At 45.2% G+C, this 21087-nt stretch overlaps 1 protein-coding gene across 1 annotated transcript in view; it reads right to left on the bottom strand.

Moving 5' to 3' along the window:
* CACNA2D4 (calcium voltage-gated channel auxiliary subunit alpha2delta 4) overlaps nucleotides 1-21087 on the bottom strand; it is a 128640-nt gene that overhangs the window by 96378 nt on the left and 11175 nt on the right. Inside the window, exons 3-12 of the mRNA XM_039383152.1 lie at nucleotides 20562-20678; nucleotides 19004-19063; nucleotides 17195-17357; nucleotides 14927-15058; nucleotides 13862-13922; nucleotides 13130-13280; nucleotides 11532-11606; nucleotides 10235-10324; nucleotides 2242-2355; nucleotides 1045-1123 (exon numbers count right to left, since the gene is read on the bottom strand). Of these exons, the coding sequence (XP_039239086.1) occupies nucleotides 1045-1123; nucleotides 2242-2355; nucleotides 10235-10324; nucleotides 11532-11606; nucleotides 13130-13280; nucleotides 13862-13922; nucleotides 14927-15058; nucleotides 17195-17357; nucleotides 19004-19063; nucleotides 20562-20678 (1042 nt within the window). The remainder of the gene's footprint in view (nucleotides 1-1044; nucleotides 1124-2241; nucleotides 2356-10234; nucleotides 10325-11531; nucleotides 11607-13129; nucleotides 13281-13861; nucleotides 13923-14926; nucleotides 15059-17194; nucleotides 17358-19003; nucleotides 19064-20561; nucleotides 20679-21087) is intronic.

Below are 21087 nucleotides of genomic sequence, written 5' to 3'. Positions count from 1 at the left end.
CTGACATTTTATGATGAACCAACAGCACTACAAATTCCCTGTCACTAACCTCATCACTGGGAATACAATCTAAAATCCAGGATTTTGTTTCATTTAACAAAACCTAAAAACACTATGTGTAATTCAAAGTGCTAATAGGTGAATGTTTGAGCCTTGAAAATCCCCAGCTCACAGACATTCTGCAGGTCAGGAACTCATCTGTCAATGATTTTCAGTAGAAATGCCTCCATGCATTTCATAGTCTGCTGGAACTACTGCTCAGACTGGAAAACAGCTGATGTACCCAGCTCCAGTCTTCCCTTCCTTTTCCTGTTTAAGCAGGACACTGATGTAGCAAGCACTGCTGTCTCCAGGCACACTGAGGCCAGGTCAAGCCCAAACATGGAAAACTTGTCCCCCCTCCTTCTTCCTTTAGCCTTGTAGACTCTGATAGGACTAAATTGACTTTTTAACTGGCCCCTAATGCATAGAGGTGACTCACCTACTGTGAATGGATTTTCCTATTCATGTCATTTAATGCCAGTTAGAGAGAATATTGGGTTTGGGGTGGGATTAACAAGCTATTCTGGTGCCTCAGTGAAAACCACTGACACACAAAGAATTTGGCCAGGATACAGGGGTTAACCCACAGACCTCATGAAAAATGCTGTAAAATCTTTAAAGAGGTGATGTTTGTTTTACATCTCAGCCAAAAGATGTCGGGCTCTCTGACAGAGCTGTAGACAGATTGTCAAAAGCCAGCAACTGGGGCACAATAAGCACAGGGACTTAGGTGGACTACAGCCAGCATGAATCTCGGTCATAGTGTCCCTTGGCACCGTGACAGGAAAATGCAGTGGCTCAGCATGGAGGACTGGTGTTAGTTGGACACAGACACGCTTCACATGGACTAGCAGGGTCTGATTTTTCCTTATGTTGTCTTCCAAGCAAGGGCTCCTGGGCCCCAGCTGTAGTGGGTGAGCCTTAGCAGGGTCCAGGGCCCTGTGGCTGCAGTCCACAGGTGACGTGTGTGATGGGGATTGGGGAACCATTCCCACACAGCACCTTTGTTGTTGCAGGCAATCCATTTCACCTGGGGGGCAAAAGTGACCTCCCGTCCGATGAGGTAAGTGAAAACCCGGACCTGGGAACAAGAACACGAAGATAGAAGAATTAGTCTGTAATGTGCTACCAAATCCTGAGGTTTGGTATCCTGAGGCTGAGGTTTGGCATCCTGTTACACACTGGTGTGAGGGCCTGTTTGTGGTGCAAAGCAATAGCTCTGCTTTCACACAGAGACGGGAGCCTCTTGCACCATTTGTTTTGCATTTTGCGGGCTGGAACTTAATTTCCGATTACAACAAGCCCAGAAAGCCAAGTAGCACCCAGCATCGTCTGAATAACAAGGCAGAAGTGCAAATTCTGCTTGATTTTATGATAGCAGCTCTGCCAGGCACTCAGCAACCACATGCAGAGAGGTTTATAGCTCACAGGAATCCTTTACCCAAGGGAACAGCTGGCTGCATGAATCATTTAGAGAAAGCTTTACCATTTCTCTTGTGTTTGACCACCAACAAAAGAGCCAATCCTGAAATAAACTGCTTTAACAGCCCCTTGCTCTGGTCTCTCAGTAGGCTTCTCTCTCCCTTTGTGCATTGCTGCTAGCTGGGAAGAGGTAAACAAATAAATCAGGAGGGTTTAGGATGAGCCCTGGTCTATTCCGCTTTCACAGTCAGCTCTGCTAGTACAAGACTGTAATTACAGACCTCAGAGTAAACAGAGCTGGAGGGCACCTAGAGAGCTTTTCTGGGCCATTCCCTGCCCAACATAAGAACTGCTAATAGCCAAACCTTTCCCAAACAGGACCAATTATAAACAGTCCTGCACAGGATTAAAACTATTTTCAAAAAGGCGTTTTGGTGGGGTTTTTTTTTAAATTTTTAAGTATTCAACTCAGCCTTTATAATGTTATCAGGAGAACACTTTGGTTGTCCATACCTTTAGAAAATGAAATGTAGGAAAAAACCCTCTTTACTGACCTACAGATACCCATTTGTAATCCTACCACCTTGAAAACCTCCGCAGCAGGCTCCTACCTGGCTGCTTTGTTTTGTGTTTACAGCCAGGTGCTCACGGGTATACAGGTGTTGGAGGATGTGAATGCTCAGCTCTGCCTGATATCCTGACTTGTGCTCTTCTATTCCCACCATAGCAGGATAGCACCTTTCCTCTCCCTCTCTACTTATCACTTCCCAGACAAACCTTCCGATCTGGCCAGTTGTATTTTTCAAACACGGATTCATAATCCTCCACTGCTCCGTCGGTGATCAGCATGATGGCTTGGTTACACAAGCCTCCTTGACCAGCTTCTCTGAACTACAAACAGAGAGGAAGAGCATTAGTTATCCCAGCTCAGGCTGCTTCTGTGTAATTGCACTCTATTTATTCACGGTGGGCCAGATCCTGACTTCCTCTTGCAAACCTCACACTCAGAAAGAGCTCTGCTCAAATAACTGCTGTGTTCGCACGCTGCATATAATTTTTTTATTTATACAGCCCTGCCTCGCACATGTAGACATGGGAGGCTTTACAGAAGTAAAATAATGAGGGGGAAATAAGCGTTGTGGAGGAAGGGTGCGATTCCCTGCTGCTTCACATCTTGCACAGTCGCATTCGTTTATGCAAAACAACTATAGATGGACCATAAACACTGCAATTCTGATTTGACAGCAGTAACTGTCACTTTTTATGGCAGAGAATGTGAGAGGAGTAGGAAATCAAACTCATTATTTCAGGGTAAATACATCAATCTGCCAAAGAATAGCAGAGAAAGGCAGGAGCACATGAGAAAAGGAGGCTACTGCCACCAGAGCTGAGAAAGGTTGTGGATGGGCCAGATAGGGAGTCCATACACTGTAGTGACAGATGACCCGTTATCTGTGCATAAATGATATTTAAGGCAGGGCAGAAGTACACTGGGACTCTGGTACAAACGTTGATGTGCTCCCAAGGGCACCTGGAGAGGTGTTGAACAGATGTGCTCTTGCAGGCAAGCCCTTCCTCTTTTTCAGCCAAAAAAAAACAGCCATGGAGCACAGCTTATCTTGTGCTTCTGCATGCAGAGCCATTTGCCTCTCATGCCCTCAGGTACCCAGCTCTAGAGAGCTAAGTGCCTTATCCAGCACCAACACAGGTGTTAACAGCCACCAGTGGAGGTAGTGGAGGACATCCAAGGTACAAAACCAAGCAGCCACTTTTCTGAGGCTCCCAGCTCGGTGGCACTATGTGCTTCTTTTTCTGCATTTCACCATTTCTGTGCTCTGAGCAAGGAAAAGTCCAATCAACAGAGGAAGATACAGAAACTGATGCAGAGCAAAAAAAAAGATACAGAAAGAGGGAGAGATGACAACTCTGCACAAGAGATTAATGAGAGGCAATGGCATGAGATGGAGAGTATACAGGAGACTAACTGAAGGGTGAGTAAGGTTATATCAAACAGCAGCAATTTTAAATTGGAGAGGATAGTTATACCTTACAAATGAGGAAAAAGATATCCAAGTGGCAAGATTAATAGCATAAAAAGAAAGCAAGCACTGGATGGGAAAACAAAAGCTCAGAGTGCGAACTGGGACTTTTTGGGTCTTTTAGGGTTCAATTCACAACTCCCCTCTGTTTTGGTCATGCTATATTATGACAGACAAATATTTTTACCAACATGAATGGTACTGTAGTTCCACTGCAGATCAACATCATGTCCATCAATACCTGCAAGCCAACGCCAAGTCCAGATTTCCCCAGTAATTTCACCACAGTTACCTCTGTGATTGTCCCTTATTATGAAATTACCAGGTTCAGTGCTAACATCACCATAACATCACCTTCTGCCACCTCCTCTTTTGTGTCATCACAGCAGCACATTCAGAGGGGAGACAGACAGCAACTCTGCTGCTGTGGCCACTCCAACACAGCCCTGGGGATATCCCAAGGTCTACCATTTCCAGTTGTCCAAAAAGCTGCTATACTTTGTACCATGGAAAAAAACCCCATCAGTGTAACTTGATTGCAGGGTAATTTGAGCTTCAGCAGGGGTCAGAGCTCATGTTCATCCTGCTCAACAGGGAGACTCAGGGCAAAGGCTGAGAGTGTGCAACTGGGACAAGCACAGGATGCCCTTAGGTGAAAACTAAGGGAGAAAAGGAGGTGACAGCCACATAGCATTCTGCTGCAGACCATCAGGTACAAAAAAGACAAAGAGCCTCAAGTGAGCTATTTCTAGGACAGAGATCAACTGCATGCAGATTAGCAGAGAACAGACAGTGTGAGTGTCCACCAGGGAGGCATGGGGCTACGATGGTGCAGGAGATGCTGTTAGAATGAGGCTCAGATCACAGATTTGCAAACCTTATAGTTACAAAAGCAGCTTAGTCCAAAATGTTGCAATCTGCAACGTTTGTTTAGATTATTATTAAATTAACGCTCAATTAAGGTCACCCACCATTTCATCAAACTACTTAAGACATCTCTTCGTGAAGCTTGCTTCAGATTTCATAATACTGAGATACTGAGAAATTAGATGCTGCATCAGAACTAGCAATCTCCTAATTACAGGAGTAGATGATATTTTCAACAGGGAAAATGAGATCATCAGTGTCATAGAAATAGAGATTAAAAAGACAGATTTAGAAAACAAATGAACAAGGAGGTAATCCTTGGGTTTTAGGTCCTTTTGTGACTGGTTGCAGCTGTAGCAAATGATCTGACAGCATTCACATCAAGCTCTCAGCATAATTCCCTCCTCTGATTGAAGTCTCAGGAGCGTGAAAGAAGGGGAGATGAGGAATAATATGTCCACAGAATAGATGTCTAAAGAAATGTGGGCTAGAGCTGGATCAGAGGAAAAAGCACAGAGCTACATGTTCTCCTATAGAACTTTGGTCACGTTGCCAGGACTAACAGGCATGATCTAATTAATTCAGGGTCACAGTCTCCTGTACTCCCTTGTTTGCTCATTGCCATTTGCTTTGCAGTTATAACCTGGCACAGAGTTACTAGCTAAGCAATAGAAACCATCACCATCGCTCAGAGATGTGCAGGCACACGTGCTGATTATGTACACATCTGGCCAGAGGACTGAGCAGCCCCTCCTCATCTCCTCCTGCCCTATTCTTATGCAGACCTGCCTCTGGAGTGGCCTCCAGAACTACTGAAAATTCAAACCTGGTGAAAAGCGTCTCATGGGTAGAAAATTAGCAGTAGAGAAGGAAACAGCCAGTGCAGAAGAAATGAGAAATTAAGCAAAACAATAAGAACTGGTAAACAGGAAATTCTGAGCTTTGCATGTCTTGAAAAACACACTGTAAAATCCAGGTCCAAAAATGCGACTGGGATAAAGAAAACATTTATAAACGTTCAGAGAAGAAGCAAAAGAGGGAATAAAAAGAGTATGTTGCCAGCTGATAAAAAACCAGAGGGAAATGGTCGGACAGAGATGCTTTACAGCCTCCATACTTGATCATCAAAAGGACAATATTGTAGTGGCTGGGTACCTGCTGAAGTGATAAGAAACAAGGAAAAGACAGAATTACAGGCAGGATCAGAAAGTGGTAGAGTTAAAGAGAAAGCTAATTGAAAGCATATGAATAATCTGTGTTCAGCATGAAGGGAAAGAATTGCAGAAGGTATAGCTGAACTACTTGCCTCATGAGCTGAGACCTGACTGGAACTGTATGAGATCCCAAAGGATGAAGAGAGGATCAACAGAAAATGTGTTACAAGAAGGGATGAAACTAGATGGGTAAGTTGTCCTTAAACATTTAGCTCATTGCTAAAAAAGTTAGTAACACAGTTGTGAGTGCACAAATGAGATGTTTCCTCACACAAGTGGAGCATAAGAGACCACAAATTTTTGATAACTCACATCAGCAGATGGGTTCATTCTCTTCATAGCACCAGTTTGCTCGAGTTACTCAGAATTTTATGCCTCACTCAAATCCAGTTTGTTACCAGTTTCATAATGTTTTATCACCTATAATCATTCTGGAGAGACCTACTCAGTTAACTTGAACTTTTTTGTGATTTCTGAGGTCAGCAGTGAGTCAAGGCATGATTAAAGCATCTTGATGTTAAGAGAAGACAACGTTCCAAGGTGGCCTTGGAAAGCTGAACTTGGCATTTCTTGTCCTCCAGAGAATGGGTAAAGCATTAGCTTTCAAAATACTTACTCTGAGTGGGTTCTGAGAAAGGAGGACACATAAGTGTCACAGATTTTCATAGAATCATAAGAATACCAGGTTGGAAGGGGTCCCTCAAGGATCATCTGGTCTATCTAATGTGCTATCTAATCTTAAAAGATTAATATATAACAAATATATGAATATATTTGTATGTCTCTCTTAGGATTGGGGGAGGGTGTTTGCATATGTATATGTGTGCACACATATGTACCTTGGAAAGGAGAGTCAGTGGTTCAAATACCAAACAGGAAGGTGGATACTGCCTGGAGAGGGATAATGCAGAGACAGATCAGCTGGATAGGAATTAACGATGTGACAGTGTCTGAAAAAACATAGCTCTTGTCTTACGTTGTGTTAAGAGGACTACGGTGTGTAAAACAGGGAAGGCAATTATTCTGCTCTGCTTAGCACTCGATAGCTCTCAGCTGCAGCACTCACACATTGTTGGGAGCGTGGTGTCTCAGGGAAGACAGCCTGGAAGCAGCCACGAGCAGAGCAGCAGCCAGAACAAAGGGGTATAAATCCTGCAGGAAAAGCGTGAGAGAACAAGACGTGCAGAGCTTGTTGAAACAGAAGAGAAGATAACAGGGAGATAGATTACTGATAAATAAGAGAAGAGCTCAAAAGATAGCACTTAACACCTGAGAACTCTGAAGCACTTCATAAACGTGTGCTTAAGACCGTCGTTTCCCTGGGATGCTTATTACATTGAAACCACTTTGGCGTGTGGCTAAATTGAATTAGAAAGTATAAGTGGTTTATTGAGCGTGGCAGAGAGGGGCAGGGGAAGCTCTGGATAACCGTTCTCCTGAAACCATTCTGCAAATTGCGTCATGGATTAAAATATGCCCTGTCTACCCCAGAACATAATGGAAGAAAACAAAGATGTGAGAGATTCGTGCTCTTCTTCATACCCTCTCTGCTACTCATACCTCATTGAGTAGGTCTCTGCTGGGCTATTAATTCTATGAGCAATTGGACTGAGGAAAATTACCAGGGAAATTTTGCAGTCACTTTCATTACAGATATTATTACTGGTTGTCTATTGTAATCAGCAAAGCCTGTTTCATCAGTGTGATGTAGCAATTTTCATTTTCATTCTCTTGCGTGTGCTCCTGTGAACAATAACAGGGCAGTCTGTGAGGAACAGCTACAATTACAAGCTGAGAATGTCAATCTTGCCTGATGAGAAGGGGGTGGTCAAGTCCACCGAAGTTCCCTTTTCTCCTGCCTGCAGGACTGCAGTAGCACAGACTTGTTTCCAGGCACACTGATGAAAAAACCTTTGCCTCCACTATTACTGATACAGATTTAAGAATCTCTAAGAGAAGATTTCAGAGAGCCCTTAAGCCATATGAGCACTTGGCAGGTGGTACCCTTCTGCCTTAAGCTGTGGTGCTTGCAGAGCCTGGGGTGCTCCAGCTGGTGATATCAAGGCACTCTCTAGAGGAGCCCTTACCAGGGAAGCTGCAGTCAGGGGAAGGCTGCAGCAGGACAACAGGCACGTTTCTACGCTTGCATTGCCTGTGTATGTGCAGCCTCTGGGGCTGCTGTGTGTGCACAGAGACACAGTGTCTGTCTCTTGTGAATGTCACCAGGCAGAAATCCTGGGATGAAGACACAGGAGGTCCTGCAGGACTCCTGCTGCACCTCCAGCTGCCCCACAGCTGGTTGGGAACAAGGCTCTCAGCTGATGGCTTCAATGACCGTGGGCTGAGGTCCCATTGTGCTGAAGAGTACAGTCATGGTCCATGCTACAGTGGAAGACACACTGCAAGAAAGCTGCACTCAGTGTTACTGGGGAAGGAAGGCTGGGTGGAAGAGATGTTTAGCCCTGTTTCATGCCTTTCTTTGGCAGCAAAGATACCATTTCTGAACTACTGTTTTATGGACCGCTTTTTCCAGGATGCAGAAGAATGTGACACCTTTCCTCATCTGCAGGTGCTCAAAGGAATGATGCTAAAATGTCTGAGCCAGTTGCCTTCTCCCAGATAGCAAAAGGCATGAGGAAAGCAGTACTTCACCTTGTGAGTGAAGAGCAGGTTGCTGGGTCCTGCAGCACTGTCCAAGAGCCATCTTGGAGCTGTTTCAAGCTCCTTAGACAAGGGAGAATCAAAAAGGATCAAGAGAAGTGATGACTGCTTAAACTGTTGACTGCATTTTTGATGCCAAATAGAAAAAAAATAACTTCTTTACCTACAAATAATTTCTTATCTATTACTGCAGTGGAATCATGTTAGTCCACTGGGCTGCATGGACATCAGTCTCTCTTTGGAGGTATTTTTGGTCTAGCTATGTCAGTGGAGGGCACTTTTTTCTGTCTCAGCTGTTTTACCATGTACCTTCCATTTCCCATGGGCATGCCTGTCTTGAAGCATGCAGGGCTTTATAAAGGTTCTGCCTCCTGGAGGCTTGAAGATGGCCTAGTCTAGTGGATGATCCATGCCTGTCAGAAAGGAGGTGTGAGCTCTCCTCATTAGCTATTAGTGAACCAGAAAGTTTTGGTGTCTGTGCCTGGAATGACCTGCTGCTATCTCATCTGGGGCAAGCAGACTTTCTTTAGCATTGTGCTTTATGATTCTCCACTGAGACCTTCATAGCTGTGCTGCTTGAGAATGTCTGCAGTTGTACTGCACTGGGCTTCTTTAACCTGTCGTCACTGTACATACCAGGGCTACATTGGACATTAGGAAGTAATTTTTCCTCTGGTGCAAAAATTCTTTAAATATTCTGATTTATACAATGCAGCCCAGTATAGGCTCTGGATCTTTGGTTTCAAATATTAATAAAAAAAAATTTTAAAGTATTTTTGTTTATTTGTTTTGTGTTTTTTTGTGTTTGTGGGTTTGTTGAGGTTTTTTTGTAATTTGCAAGAATACAAATTTGTAGGCAACCTAGCAGGCATCTAGACCATGTAATTGTTCTAGTTTCATATCATTACTGCTTCCCTGGTCATCTCAGTAACTATCTTCCTCCAAAGATGTTGAACTCCTCGGAGTGCTGCCAGCCTATTACTGCCATGCCAAGTCTACATCCCACTCTTCTCAGGTAGTCATTAAAACCACTCTGCTTCTACTACCAGTGACAAGTCAGGTCAGCTCCAACCCTCCCTGGGTTCAACTCCGATCATGCCAGCACTGGCATAAATTAGGAATAGCATTACCATGGCCAAACAAACCTACACCTTCAGTTTTCAGGATTAGTGAGAGAGGAGAATCCTTCCCGGGAGTCACACCTCTGGCCCACCTTTAACACCCACATCATCATTATGGCCACTAACATTGTATGTATATGTATTTTTGTCAGCACCAAAGGCATTGGCTTCTTTATGCCAACCCCACTATGGACAGTGCCATGAAGAGATGGGGGTATTCAGCTGGTTCTTGGTGGGTTTTTTGTTACCATTCCTTAAGAAATAGAGCTAAGTTGCATGTTTATCTCCAGGCTACTGAAGTCCCTATTGTTCAGAGAAGGCAATGAATCATTTATGATTCTTATCACGGGGTATAATCAGAGTGATTAATTCTCTTGGACCTGTGATTTCTTCCCCAAGCACTGATACTCAGCAAAGTGACACTGAAATAAATCTGAAGCCTGAGAATAGTCTTTCATGTCTTCACTGTCATCTACTACTCACTAATAACATTACTTACAGCCAGAATTGCTGCCCTCAGTTGATCAGTTATATGTTATTGCCACCATCTATAAAGGTGCTTGGTCAAAGCACAGTTGTGGATCTCATTAAAAAAAGACTCACAGAGCCACAGCCTTGCTGGTTCCTCATCCCTCCTGGGCAGGGATCAGTGGCCACAGACATCATGCACAAACCAACACCTCCCCAGAGCTGGGTCACCTCCCCCTGCACCGCTTGTCACAAATTTGGGGTCCATGAGATCAGCTCATACCACATCCCCCTGCAGCACAACACAGTGAGGGACGTGCTGAGTCACCACTTGTAGAGGGGAATGTAGGAATGGGCAGGGACTCTTGTGCCCAACACGAGCACCAACACCGACTCTTACCTCCCGCAGAATTTTGAAGGACTCTGTCAAAGCCTTGCTCACAGTCCCCACTCCTTTTGCCTGCAGTTCTTCCACCAGCTGCTTGAAGTGCTGGCAAGAAGAGAGTGAGAAAGACAGGAATGAGTTGTAGGCAGGGTGTTCCCTTTGGCCAGGGGAGGAAAGGGTAACCTAGACAAGTTCATGCCATTGGGCTCCTGCTCCTCCACTACTGCTGGCGGGGCAGGGGAGGTCAGCACTGGGATTGAGGGAGGTGGGAAAGTCACATGGCCACTCCATTGGTGGCACAATCAGGTTACACCTTTGCCCATGCAGCTACAGCAGCACTGCATTTCTCAGTCTCTGTGCTGTGAACCATTGACAGCCCATGAAAAATCATGCCAGGGACAAACCCACTAGAAATCTGACTTTCCCTTATCCATTCCTTCAGGTAAAGAACATCCTGTGCATGCAAAAGCAACAGGACTGGGGGGGGGAAGAAAACATTTGAATGCTTGTCTACTACTTAAGAGGCATTGTTGTAAATTAAAACCTCGGAGTGCTTTCTGCAAGATAGTGTTCAAAAGGCTTGGGGATCCTTTAGGAAACACTGTAGGAGACATCACCCTCTGGAATCATACTCTGTGACCGAGGACCAAGCCAGGAAAAGCTATTTGGAGAGAAATCTAGTTTTTGAAGACATGGAGGAATGTGCTACCCTCTCTGGTATTAATACAGAGAGAAAAAAAAGGAAGAAAAAAAGCCAGTATGAAGAGCTAAAAATACTGGTCAGCCCAGAAGGTGGTAGAGCAGCTGGATGCAGGTTGACCACCTTGGGGCTGCAGAGGCCTCCTGGATCAGAGCAGCAAAATCCCTCACCAGGGAAAGCTTGCTGGCAGTCCACCCTGATGAAGGATAAGACCAGGCTGAGAACACGTTCACCAGGAAAGGGCTGGTTGTTCTCCCTTCTGAAGGCTGAAGATGTGGGGTTTTGAAGTTGGTTTGCCCTCTGCACACTGTTTTTCCACAGCAGCCTGGACTAGGTCTGCTCGTGGTCCAACAGTGGTGACCCAGGAAAGCTGGTTGCTGCTCTTTAGTTAGCCAGCTGACCCCATGCTACAGTGACTTCACGTAAGCAAAGATGAACCTCAGAGCCAGTACACACCACTGAACTGATGCTTGTTTCTGAAATGCAAACCACACGCTGCTGTGAGATGGTTGTTCCTTGTCCCTGGAGTTTCGTATCTCGGCATCTTAACCCCATGTAATTCTCACATTAAGAGAGCTACCTGAATTACACTGATGGGAGCCCGGTACTCACCTCTCTGTTGTCTCTGTCTGCTTGGACCAGGATACCCTTAAAACAGGGTTCAACAAAATGAACATAATCATTGTACTGCAAAGAGAAAAGGGAAAGAAAGGGGTTGTAATGGGAGAAAATTCACAAAATGGGTTCATGTCTTTGGTGGATGTTCAGAAAGCAGTATGGAGCATTATGCTATTTTATACCTATTTCCCTTTAAAATTGCTTACAGTGATAATGGCAGATTACAATTTTGATAAATCATCTATTTGTTTAAATAACGCATTAATTACAGTGTTTTGATGAGTTCTATCTGAGCATACCTACACAGCTTTTTCCCCACTCACACTGTAGAGTTTTTATCCACACTCCATTAGCTCGTGCCCCTTCTAGCACTATTTGCACATAGTTCTGACTTCTGCAAACTTTGTGAGTCCCCAGCCACCAGCTGAACTTTGCGAGTGGTTTTGTAACCTGAAGCTTGGTGCCTCTGGGTACACAGCTGAGTAATAACATACCCGGTAACCACACCTCCACAAAATGGTGATAATTAGTGGGGTGTATGCTTCTAGCCTGGCACGTTTTACCTCAGATGTGGAAACCTTTTCCTACAAGGTTCAGAAGAGTGTAATTCATAAGAGGCTCAGCTGATCAGTAGGAGGTCAGGCTATAATATGTCTGAGCCAGTAGGTTCTTGGTGCGAGTGCAGTAAAGGAATATATATATTATATGGTCTTTCTGGGATTGTTTTTGAAGAACAGATGATATTTCAAACTCCTTAATGACTCCTCTCCATTTTTCTGCCAACACTGTTCACTCTTCCATCTGTCCAGCCATATAAAGACGGAGCTGTTGCCATTGGAGTTTCTAATTATCTAACATAAAAAGCTATAGACAAAAAGTAGACTTTATATCTCAGTTTCTGTGCCCTGGCAAGCTTTTGTGGAAAGGAGCTTGGGGAAGGACATGATGCTGAAATAGCCTTGAAAATTAGAAGGTGAGCAGCCTTTAACCTGACACCAGTCTTGGCAAAAGTCATGGAAAAGTTTTGCTTTCTGTGGTCAGTGGTACCAGTTCTCTGTGGGTAACCAGCCCATCCTTATCCTAGTCAGGCCTTAAAAAGGAAGAGAATAACACCAAGACAACCTGACCAAACTCCATGCAGGCCTGTGCAGATTGACTCTGGAGTGGCAGCCTTGCAGGGTGCTGGTGCACAAAAAGGCACATGGTGGTAATTTTCTAGCCTGGAAACATTATCCTGAGGATTACACTGCTACTGGACCCAAAGACAGCATTCTAAGCTAGGTGAATTTATTAGCTCAGGTCCCTGCTATCTTAGGCATCTCTCTACAGCTCCTTGTTATCTGTTGCAGTCACACCCTCAAGTAAGCAAAAAGATGCAGCTGACATGCTCTGTAGAGGAGAGGTGAAATGACTCGACAGCCACCCTGCTGACCACACAAAACTGACTTCCCAAGGGTAATTTTTGTTAATCTCCCATCCAACATAGCTCCTGTAGCTACATCACTGGAATGCCTGTAATTTGCTAAGGGGAAGGAGAAGTTGGTAAGAGGCACAAGGAAGGCAATTCAGTATTAGAATTGAGACAGACATACTGCAATGATGTTGACAAAGTCATTTTCTCCCAGAGTATCTAAAATGGTGACAATGGTGTGCTTGGCAATGGTCATCCTCAGGCCCTTCATGCTTCCACTGACATCCACAATGATGACAATGTCCTTGGGAGAGGTGGCCGCTTGGATGTACCTGTATAAAAAGAAGAATACAAGGAAGCAGGATGAGCATCCAGGAAGGAGGAATGCTGAACATACTGCTGTCACACAGTGCTACCCACAGCATAACACAGGCCACGAGCACAGCTATCCAGCAGGATCAGGCTGATCCTACCAGAGGTCCCTTCCTACCAACCTGCCCCTTCCACTGGCCCCAGCACCTCACTTCCTGCATTGGGAAGTGCTGGGCCTGCTCCAGACACATGTCCAAGAGTGACCATTGCTAAAGCCTTCTTTAGGTCTGCTGAGTAAACTGAGTTAATATGCCACATTTCCAGAGTCTAAGTGTCCCTTCCACCAAATTGCAAAATTATAAGGAGAATGGGACAGAGAAAGGATACACTGGTGATTTCTGTGCAGATCCCATATGAAAAGCTGTTGCTGGCAGGTGATAGGGTTTCCTGCCATTCCCTGTGTTTATGTACCCCCCCATCTCTCACAAAAGCAGTACAGGACAGTAACTGTTTCTCAGCAACTCACCAAGGTGTCACCTTGGAAAAGAGAGAGAGAGAGGAAGGCTGAACGGTGCTCTGGCCACATCTCTCCAAAACTTACCAGCCACGGTTTCTGCAGTCAAAGGAGATGACTCCATTCTCATCTGGTAACCATTTTATCCCTGAATAGAGCAGCAAAAAGAGCAATCAATACACACAGACAGGCATCTGCTCCCTGCTCCCCAGGCACTGGCACTGCTGCTCTTCACTGCCAAGACCCAGCAACTCAGCGGGGGCACACAAGTCTGGCCAGCAACAGCAGCACCCATTCTGCAGAAACCCAAGCAGAGCTGCGTGGTCTTTGGCAGTTCTCGGTAGACTGTTTATAAAGTTTTTGTTAAAAAATGTACCTGGGCGTAGTCTGTTCAAATTTGGGGAGCAATTGGATGTACTTTGAACTTTTTGCCACTTTGATGTAGTTCTCAACAACGTATTTTTCTCCCCAAGGGTGGTTGAGAGCATAAAAAAGCAGCAGCGGTGACAGGGATGTGTCCCAGATTCCCTGCTAAAGGCTCTGTTCACAGTCATCCCTGCTTTCCCCTTCCCCAGCACGTGACAGGTCACAGAACAAGGGCACGCAGCCATCTGACAGAGCGGCCACCAGGCCAAGCTACAGCTGCAGAGTATCTCGTGGGTTCCTCTGAGCATGGGACCTCCCTCTCGTGCCATGACCTTATGTGCCACTCACAGCTGGTGAGTGGATAACAAGTCAGGCTGGCCAGCTGCATCTGCCACGTGTGTCCTCTGAGACAGAGAGAGGCTTTGGCCACTACTAAAAAGCCCAGGGGAGCATGAGGCAGGGAGCCCTGCCATGGGGGAGGTCTGCCATAGTGTTCTGTGAGCTTTTTGGAGGGCAGCCTGCCCAGGGCATACCCCTGCCATCAGACTCCTCTGGGGTTGCAAGGGCAACATACCTGGGGGGCTGGTTCCCATGGGAAAAAGGGGTTTATGCCTGCTGGACACTGTTCCTTCAGCTTAAGCAGCCCATGCAAGAAGTATTTTGCTCACTGCACCCTACCCTTCAATGCTCCCAAGCCTTCCCAAATTGGACTCTTCCATGGCACAGACCCTGTCCTGCAAAACTGTTGTGTTGCACTGAAAGACAAAACCCAATCTTCTCTTTCACCTGGATAGAGCCTGAAGAATCCAGTGGAGCTGCCGAAGTACTGCCAGGTCAGCGTGGGATCCCTTTCAAAGTTGTCCACAAAAATAGGATTCAGGGCTTCTGACATGTAAACTCCATTAAGGATGGCAGGGTCTGTGGGGGGAAGAATAAAAACAGGGAAAAAAGTGTGTAAAAGAAGGAAGGACATCTGCCACCCTGACAGAGAAAAGGGATGGGAACAGGAAACTCCAGGAGGAATGCACCCTTATCCAAAGCTTTTGCATTGGGCAGGGAGTTGGATGCATCATTCAAAATAAATCCTGGAGGTCAGGTCACCACTGGCCCCTGCAGGTGATCTCAGCATGGTCATACTCTGTTAACCTCATTTCTCTTTCCAGCCTTGTCTGCCCTTGAGCATTACATCTGGTTGGAAGAATGCTCTGAGAGACCCAGACAACCATCACTGTGCCAAGCACAGCTGGCACACCATACAGCTGGTACCTGAGAGGGGACCTGTGGCTGTTGAAAAGCAACTGCCTGATGCACCACTAACAGCCTTTCTGCAAATTGTGTTGAAATTCATGCTAGATGTAACTACCTAAGACAGAGGAGTCCTAGAATTTACACAGTTTCTCTTTTGTCTTTTCCTCAACAATTCTTTCTTTTTTTCTTTGCCTGCCCTTTCTCTCACAAAGCCTGGGTTGTCCTACCTCACCCCCATCTCATCAGAATCAATAGGATGTTGCAGATTCCAAGAACTCCTAAGAGGCCACGTATATTTGGTGTCTGCGTTGACTCATTGTCTCAGGAGACCAAAGAGCAGCAGCAGTAGAAACAGGGAATCATGAGAAACTGGTCATTGTATTAATGTTGAAAGGGTTGGGGATTTGACCTACCACTTCCTGTTTAGTTACTTTACTAAAGGCAGTTTTGGTCAAAATAAGGGAAAAAAATGAACTGTGACTCCCCAGTGATGAGGTCAAAGTAAGTCTCATAGGAATGGAGAGCCACAAGAGCTGTGGAGAGCCAGGCTTGATGCTGTTTGCAAAAGAAGGAGTGAGTACTGCTGGACACTGCTCCTTGGAGGATCCCTGGACATGGAAGCAGCCCTCCATGTCCTGCTCATGCTCCAGCCATAGCCAGAGGAGCTGGTTAGTTTGTGCCAAGCTGTGCAGGCAGGAAATCAGCCAGCTGGGCAGTGCCTCTCTGCTGTCTCTGCCAGTGGCCATTTGACCACCTCTCTGTCCTCTGCTGAGGGGAGCAGACTACACTGTGCAGCTCTGCTGTATCTACCCACAGCCAGCTCTGCTGGTGGCTCTATTGTGAGCAAGATTTTAGTGTCTGGGGCTGTTGGACCAGATGGAACTAATTTAACATCATGGGAGAAACAGAACTCCCTCTATTGTCTCTCTAAATAACACAGCAGTTGTGAGCATAGTCACCAGCGCCTGCCCTGTCTGGCCCTGAAGACTTTAAATGAGCTCCATCGATGAGAGAAGCAATGGCACTTTTTTTTTCTTGTCAAAAATACACAAGGGGAAGAGCTGATAGGGAGGCAAGGAAGGAGCCAGCACAGGCAGCTCTGAATGTTGGCCAAAATGAGCTGTAAACTTAAGACAGTTGCAACTGGTGTCTCAACCTGCAGATGTGGCTGTGTGCTCACCAGCCCAGAGATGAACCCGTTTCTGGGGTGTAGCTGGAGTGCTGTGAATGTGCCCTTGGTGCCTCCCTGGGCTCCTGCAGCTGCCAAGGTGCCAAAGGCTTGCTGAGAACAGAAAACAGCCCAGAACAGTCATGTCCTAGCAGCAATTGTGAATCATCCTTAGTCACCTATGGATATGCTCACTGAGCATTAAGAGTGTCCTTGTCAAGTGTTAATGTCTCCTGACACGAAGGTACTTGGAGTCTCAGTTCTCAGCTGAAATCAAGGAGATCCTTGACGTCTAAAGACCTTGATAGATCCAACCCTTCCTATAGAGCAACAATCGCCAATAAAGTCACATCAGTTTTCACAGCATCTTTGTTTGAGTAAATGAACTGTAGGAGAATATACTGCCTGCCTAAGATGGAAGACTGTCCATCATAAGAGGTTTTCCAAGAGCAGATTATACCTAAGTCCTGTCACAGTGATAGAGGACAGCACAGGCATGACTGTGCCTTGGCATAGTACCTTTCCAGCCTTGGTTTCTTTCCTGTAAGTTTTTTTTTCTATTCCCATCCTTGTTTCCAGTATCATTCCTGATAATTCCCACAGCAATCTACCAGTAGTGAGAAAGTAGAGGCCGTTACCTTTGTTGTAGACATTGGTGGGGAGCTGGATATCACTGTATGTTGTGTTCACCAGCAGGTTATTGAAATGCTCATTTGGCTCCAAAATGAATTCATCTCCAAGCTCCACATAATTGTCATTTTCATCCTTCTCATTAATCAGGAGAGAGTTGTAGTAATCAAACTGTTGATGAAGACAATGGAAAAGAGAAAGACGAAGAGAGAATAAGACAGACGATTACCAGTGTGGCTGAAAAAAACACTCTTTAAAACATAAAGAAGGGACATATGGGGAATTGGGGCTTCAAACAGGATCAAGATGAGCCAACAAACAAGCTAGTGTCAAATGAAAATTGTAAAGCTGTGTCATGCCAAAATGATGATTGCTGGCCAATTTCTTATTGTCAATAAGAAATGACTGAAAGCATGGCCATAGCCCGGAGCAGAAGAGCCACTGAAGAGCAAAGGGACACAGTGGCAGACTCCTGTGGTCCCTCAGAGGTATTTAAGTGATTAGCTGGAGAGCTGGAGTGTCTCACTGGGTCTGGCTCCCAGGTTTAATACAAGGCATGTCAGTGCTGACCTTACTTGCCCTGTCTCAACAGCTGTCATTTGCTAGGGTTAACTCCTGGTGTACATCCAGCTAGGATTATCCCCTCATTCTGTCACTCCAAGTGGCAGGCACTCATCGAGAGCAAAGGATCAACCAGAAGGTGCTCAAAGACAACACAGTTTCCTCCCTGTGAAGGTCAATGGGGATTTATTATCTACAGTCACTTTAGTACATTTAGGACATTCTTTGTCCTTGGATAACCTGTTTTTAAGACGTTTTTGCTGATTTTATCTTAGCCAGAGGTTATTTAAGGATTTATGTTCAAGCACCATCAGTATTCAGAGGGTGCAAATACCAAATCACATATGTCAACTCACCCATGACCCTTACTGGGAATGCAGGTGACCCAACTACCATGAATAATGTGATTCTTAAAAACAACAAAAAAACCCCAAACCAAACCAAACCAACAAAAAACAAACAAACAAACAAAGAGGTAGGAGAGATTAAATTAGTAGGTAGTCTGATTTCAACAAGTGTTGTCATTCTCAGCTTTTCCCTGCACTGAGATGTCTACTTGCAGGGTTAGCCTGCACTTCTGCTAATATATCTGTGCTTGTACTACGGACAGAGAACTTCCTTGAACAGAATTTTCCCTCCAGTTCCCCTCACCAGCAATAATCCCATAGCTTGGCCACAACTAACAGTTATTAACAGAAAGCCAATTATCCAAATTGCTTGGACAGCACCAAACTTTCACCTAACGGAAGTCCTGACAAGTGGGTGCCTGTCTGGTAGAGAAAAGATGGTGGGAGCTGTGGAGAAAGATGGTGAGAAGCTCAGTTCATTTGGATTAACAGTTTGCTGTGAGTATTTGTAACAGCATCCTCCTCATTGCTCATTCACACTCAATTTTTAGCTCATTTTCCAGTCAAGTAACCCACCAAGTGCCAGCTAATTTGCACTAATGCACCACATAATGATAGTGTTGGTCTGCAGTAAAAGTTATGCCAATAATATCACACAACCTAGTGTCTTCCCAAATCCTTCCCCTCCCAAAGCCAAAGAACTAATCTCTTTGGTGTTATTAGATTTGGGATCTGCCAGGGGAGTCTCTTATTCACAGTAGTCTCTAGACAAGCTGAGTGTCCTGAAGGCAAGGAGATTCCTAACCTGTCCAGGAACCCGAGGTGGCTGGGTTCCTGGCTAGGCCTATCTTTTGACCGGTCTCTCTGAGGATGTGTGTCATATTTTGTCACTGACCAGGATAAACTTACCTCCAGTGAGGAGTTGTACTCGTGGTTCAGATCTGCGTCTTCTGCTGCTTCCACCAACCTCTAATGCAAGCACACAGAAAGAAAGATGAGTGGGTGCTGTGGCAAGCCCTCCAGAAGCTCTTCCAGCTGTATCAGCCATTCACACAGTTAATGAAAAGGCACGACTGCCTCTTTCACCACAAAAGATCATGGAGCTATAAACTTCCCTCTTTCTCTCCTTTTCGGCTGACCTATTATTCTGTGCTGCAACTTTATAGCTTGGAAGGTATATTTGCAGCTATTTATTGCCAAGTATATTCACACCTATTTACTGCAGAGTCCCAACTAAAGCCCTGAGCAATTTTAGGTAGCACAGGACGTATGCAAACAGAAACAGGTCCATTTAGAGAAACAACAGACAGAGATTTAATTTCATTTTCCATGAACCCTTCCAAAAAGCCATGGGAAAGACTTCTCAGACCCAGCTTGATGTCAGTATCTCATCAAAGGAAAAGGCCTTGTGGGAGTCTCAGTCTGGTATTGTTACTGAGACAAAGACCATGACTTGATTTCATAAAGGGCTCAGTGATGCTGTGGCCATTTATAAGCTCTTACCATTTATGGAAGGCAGTAAAAATCAGCCAGTGTTCTCCAGTATGATGCTTCAGGGCACTAATTCTCAATCGGTACAGACTGGGAAGGAATCCAACTAAACATGTACATGTTTTCAGGGTTGCACAATCAGCAACAGTCTCAGCAAAACTACGTTTTGCTCCTTTACAAAGGATAAGGCAATCCAAACACTGGAAAAGTCTGGCTAAGAATTTAATGTTATGGGCCAAAGCTCTGGGTTTAAATATGCCCACATTTCACTTTGAGACTCAAATGATGTGTTTCTGGATGACTTTTCCACATTAGACGCCTTAAACAGTCAAGGCTCTGTGACTACAGAAATATGCTTTTCATAGAAGGTAAATACACAGGAATATGATAAATCCTTAGATGCAGGAAGTAAGAGGGGCCATAACGATTACCTGCTCTGATCTCCCACACAGCAACAGCTAAAGACCTCTTGCCACCTCCTCCACACTTCCCCATGTACACAGCTAGAAATCCAAGCACCTTCCTTGCAGCTCATGTTCAGGGGGTAAAGAAATTTCCCTTAAGCCACACACACAGCTGAAACAAGCTACTAGTCTTCAGTGGCCAGAGTGCATTATGCAAGGATGAACTTTATTTTCACTTGTGAGGGTTTTTTTTCCCCTTCTTAAAACAGCTCTTGTCTCCTAAAAGAGTGTTCGTTCCCTCATATTTATTCTTAGACTTTTTTTAATCTTATTTCCTCCTTTGGGCTGAGGGAGAAGCCAGCATTCCCTTGTCTGAACGCCCACATCCTCCCACCAGTGTCTGCTTAAAGCTCAGAGTGAGCAGCCAGCCGCACCAGCAGGAGTTTGGTTGGGCAAAGTCCTCACACAACCTCTGCGCCCACACACTCCTGGAACAGGCAGGAGGCCTGTGCCTGCTGCTCTGGGGCTGACTGAAGGAGAGGACTCCCTTCCCAGAGCCCCAGTGGTCCTACCTCGACAGCTTCGACCTTCCTGCGGAGCATGCTTTCCATCTGCTCCGAGAACTTCTTCACCAGCTCCAAGCCATCCACCTCTTTGATCTTCAGAGTTGGCTCCACATCTTTGTACTTCTGCCCAAGGGAAAAAAGAAAATGCTGTTGAAGAAGAGGCTCGTAAGGAGTGAAGTGAATCTATTATTGCTGACTGGATATTGTCTTTGGTGAAGGAAGAGGTGTTGAAGGAGCTGCTCTGATTTATCACCTTCTCCCATCTTTGCCTTTCCCCCTTTTTCACCCCACAATTTGAGTGTGTGCAGATCATTGACCATAGCTTGAAGCATTTTGACTAAGTAAAAGCAACTGATCCAATTGGGAGCTTGTGGCTGTTGAAAACAGCAATGTACCTGAAGCTATTAGTGCTGACAAATTTGAGAGAGAGAAGCAGAAGGCCAAGTTTTTAAAAAAAACCTAAATCACAGATTGTGATTACATCCATAGCAACATTAGACATGTCACATACCTGAAGTTTAATTAAGGCAGA

This window comes from Pipra filicauda, unplaced genomic scaffold, assembly GCF_003945595.2.
Source record: "Pipra filicauda isolate LSUMZ 115617 unplaced genomic scaffold, ASM394559v2 scaffold2_size9829703_pilon, whole genome shotgun sequence".
NCBI classification, from domain to species: Eukaryota; Metazoa; Chordata; class Aves; order Passeriformes; family Pipridae; genus Pipra; species Pipra filicauda.
This window is presented reverse-complemented; position numbering and strand designations above follow the sequence as displayed.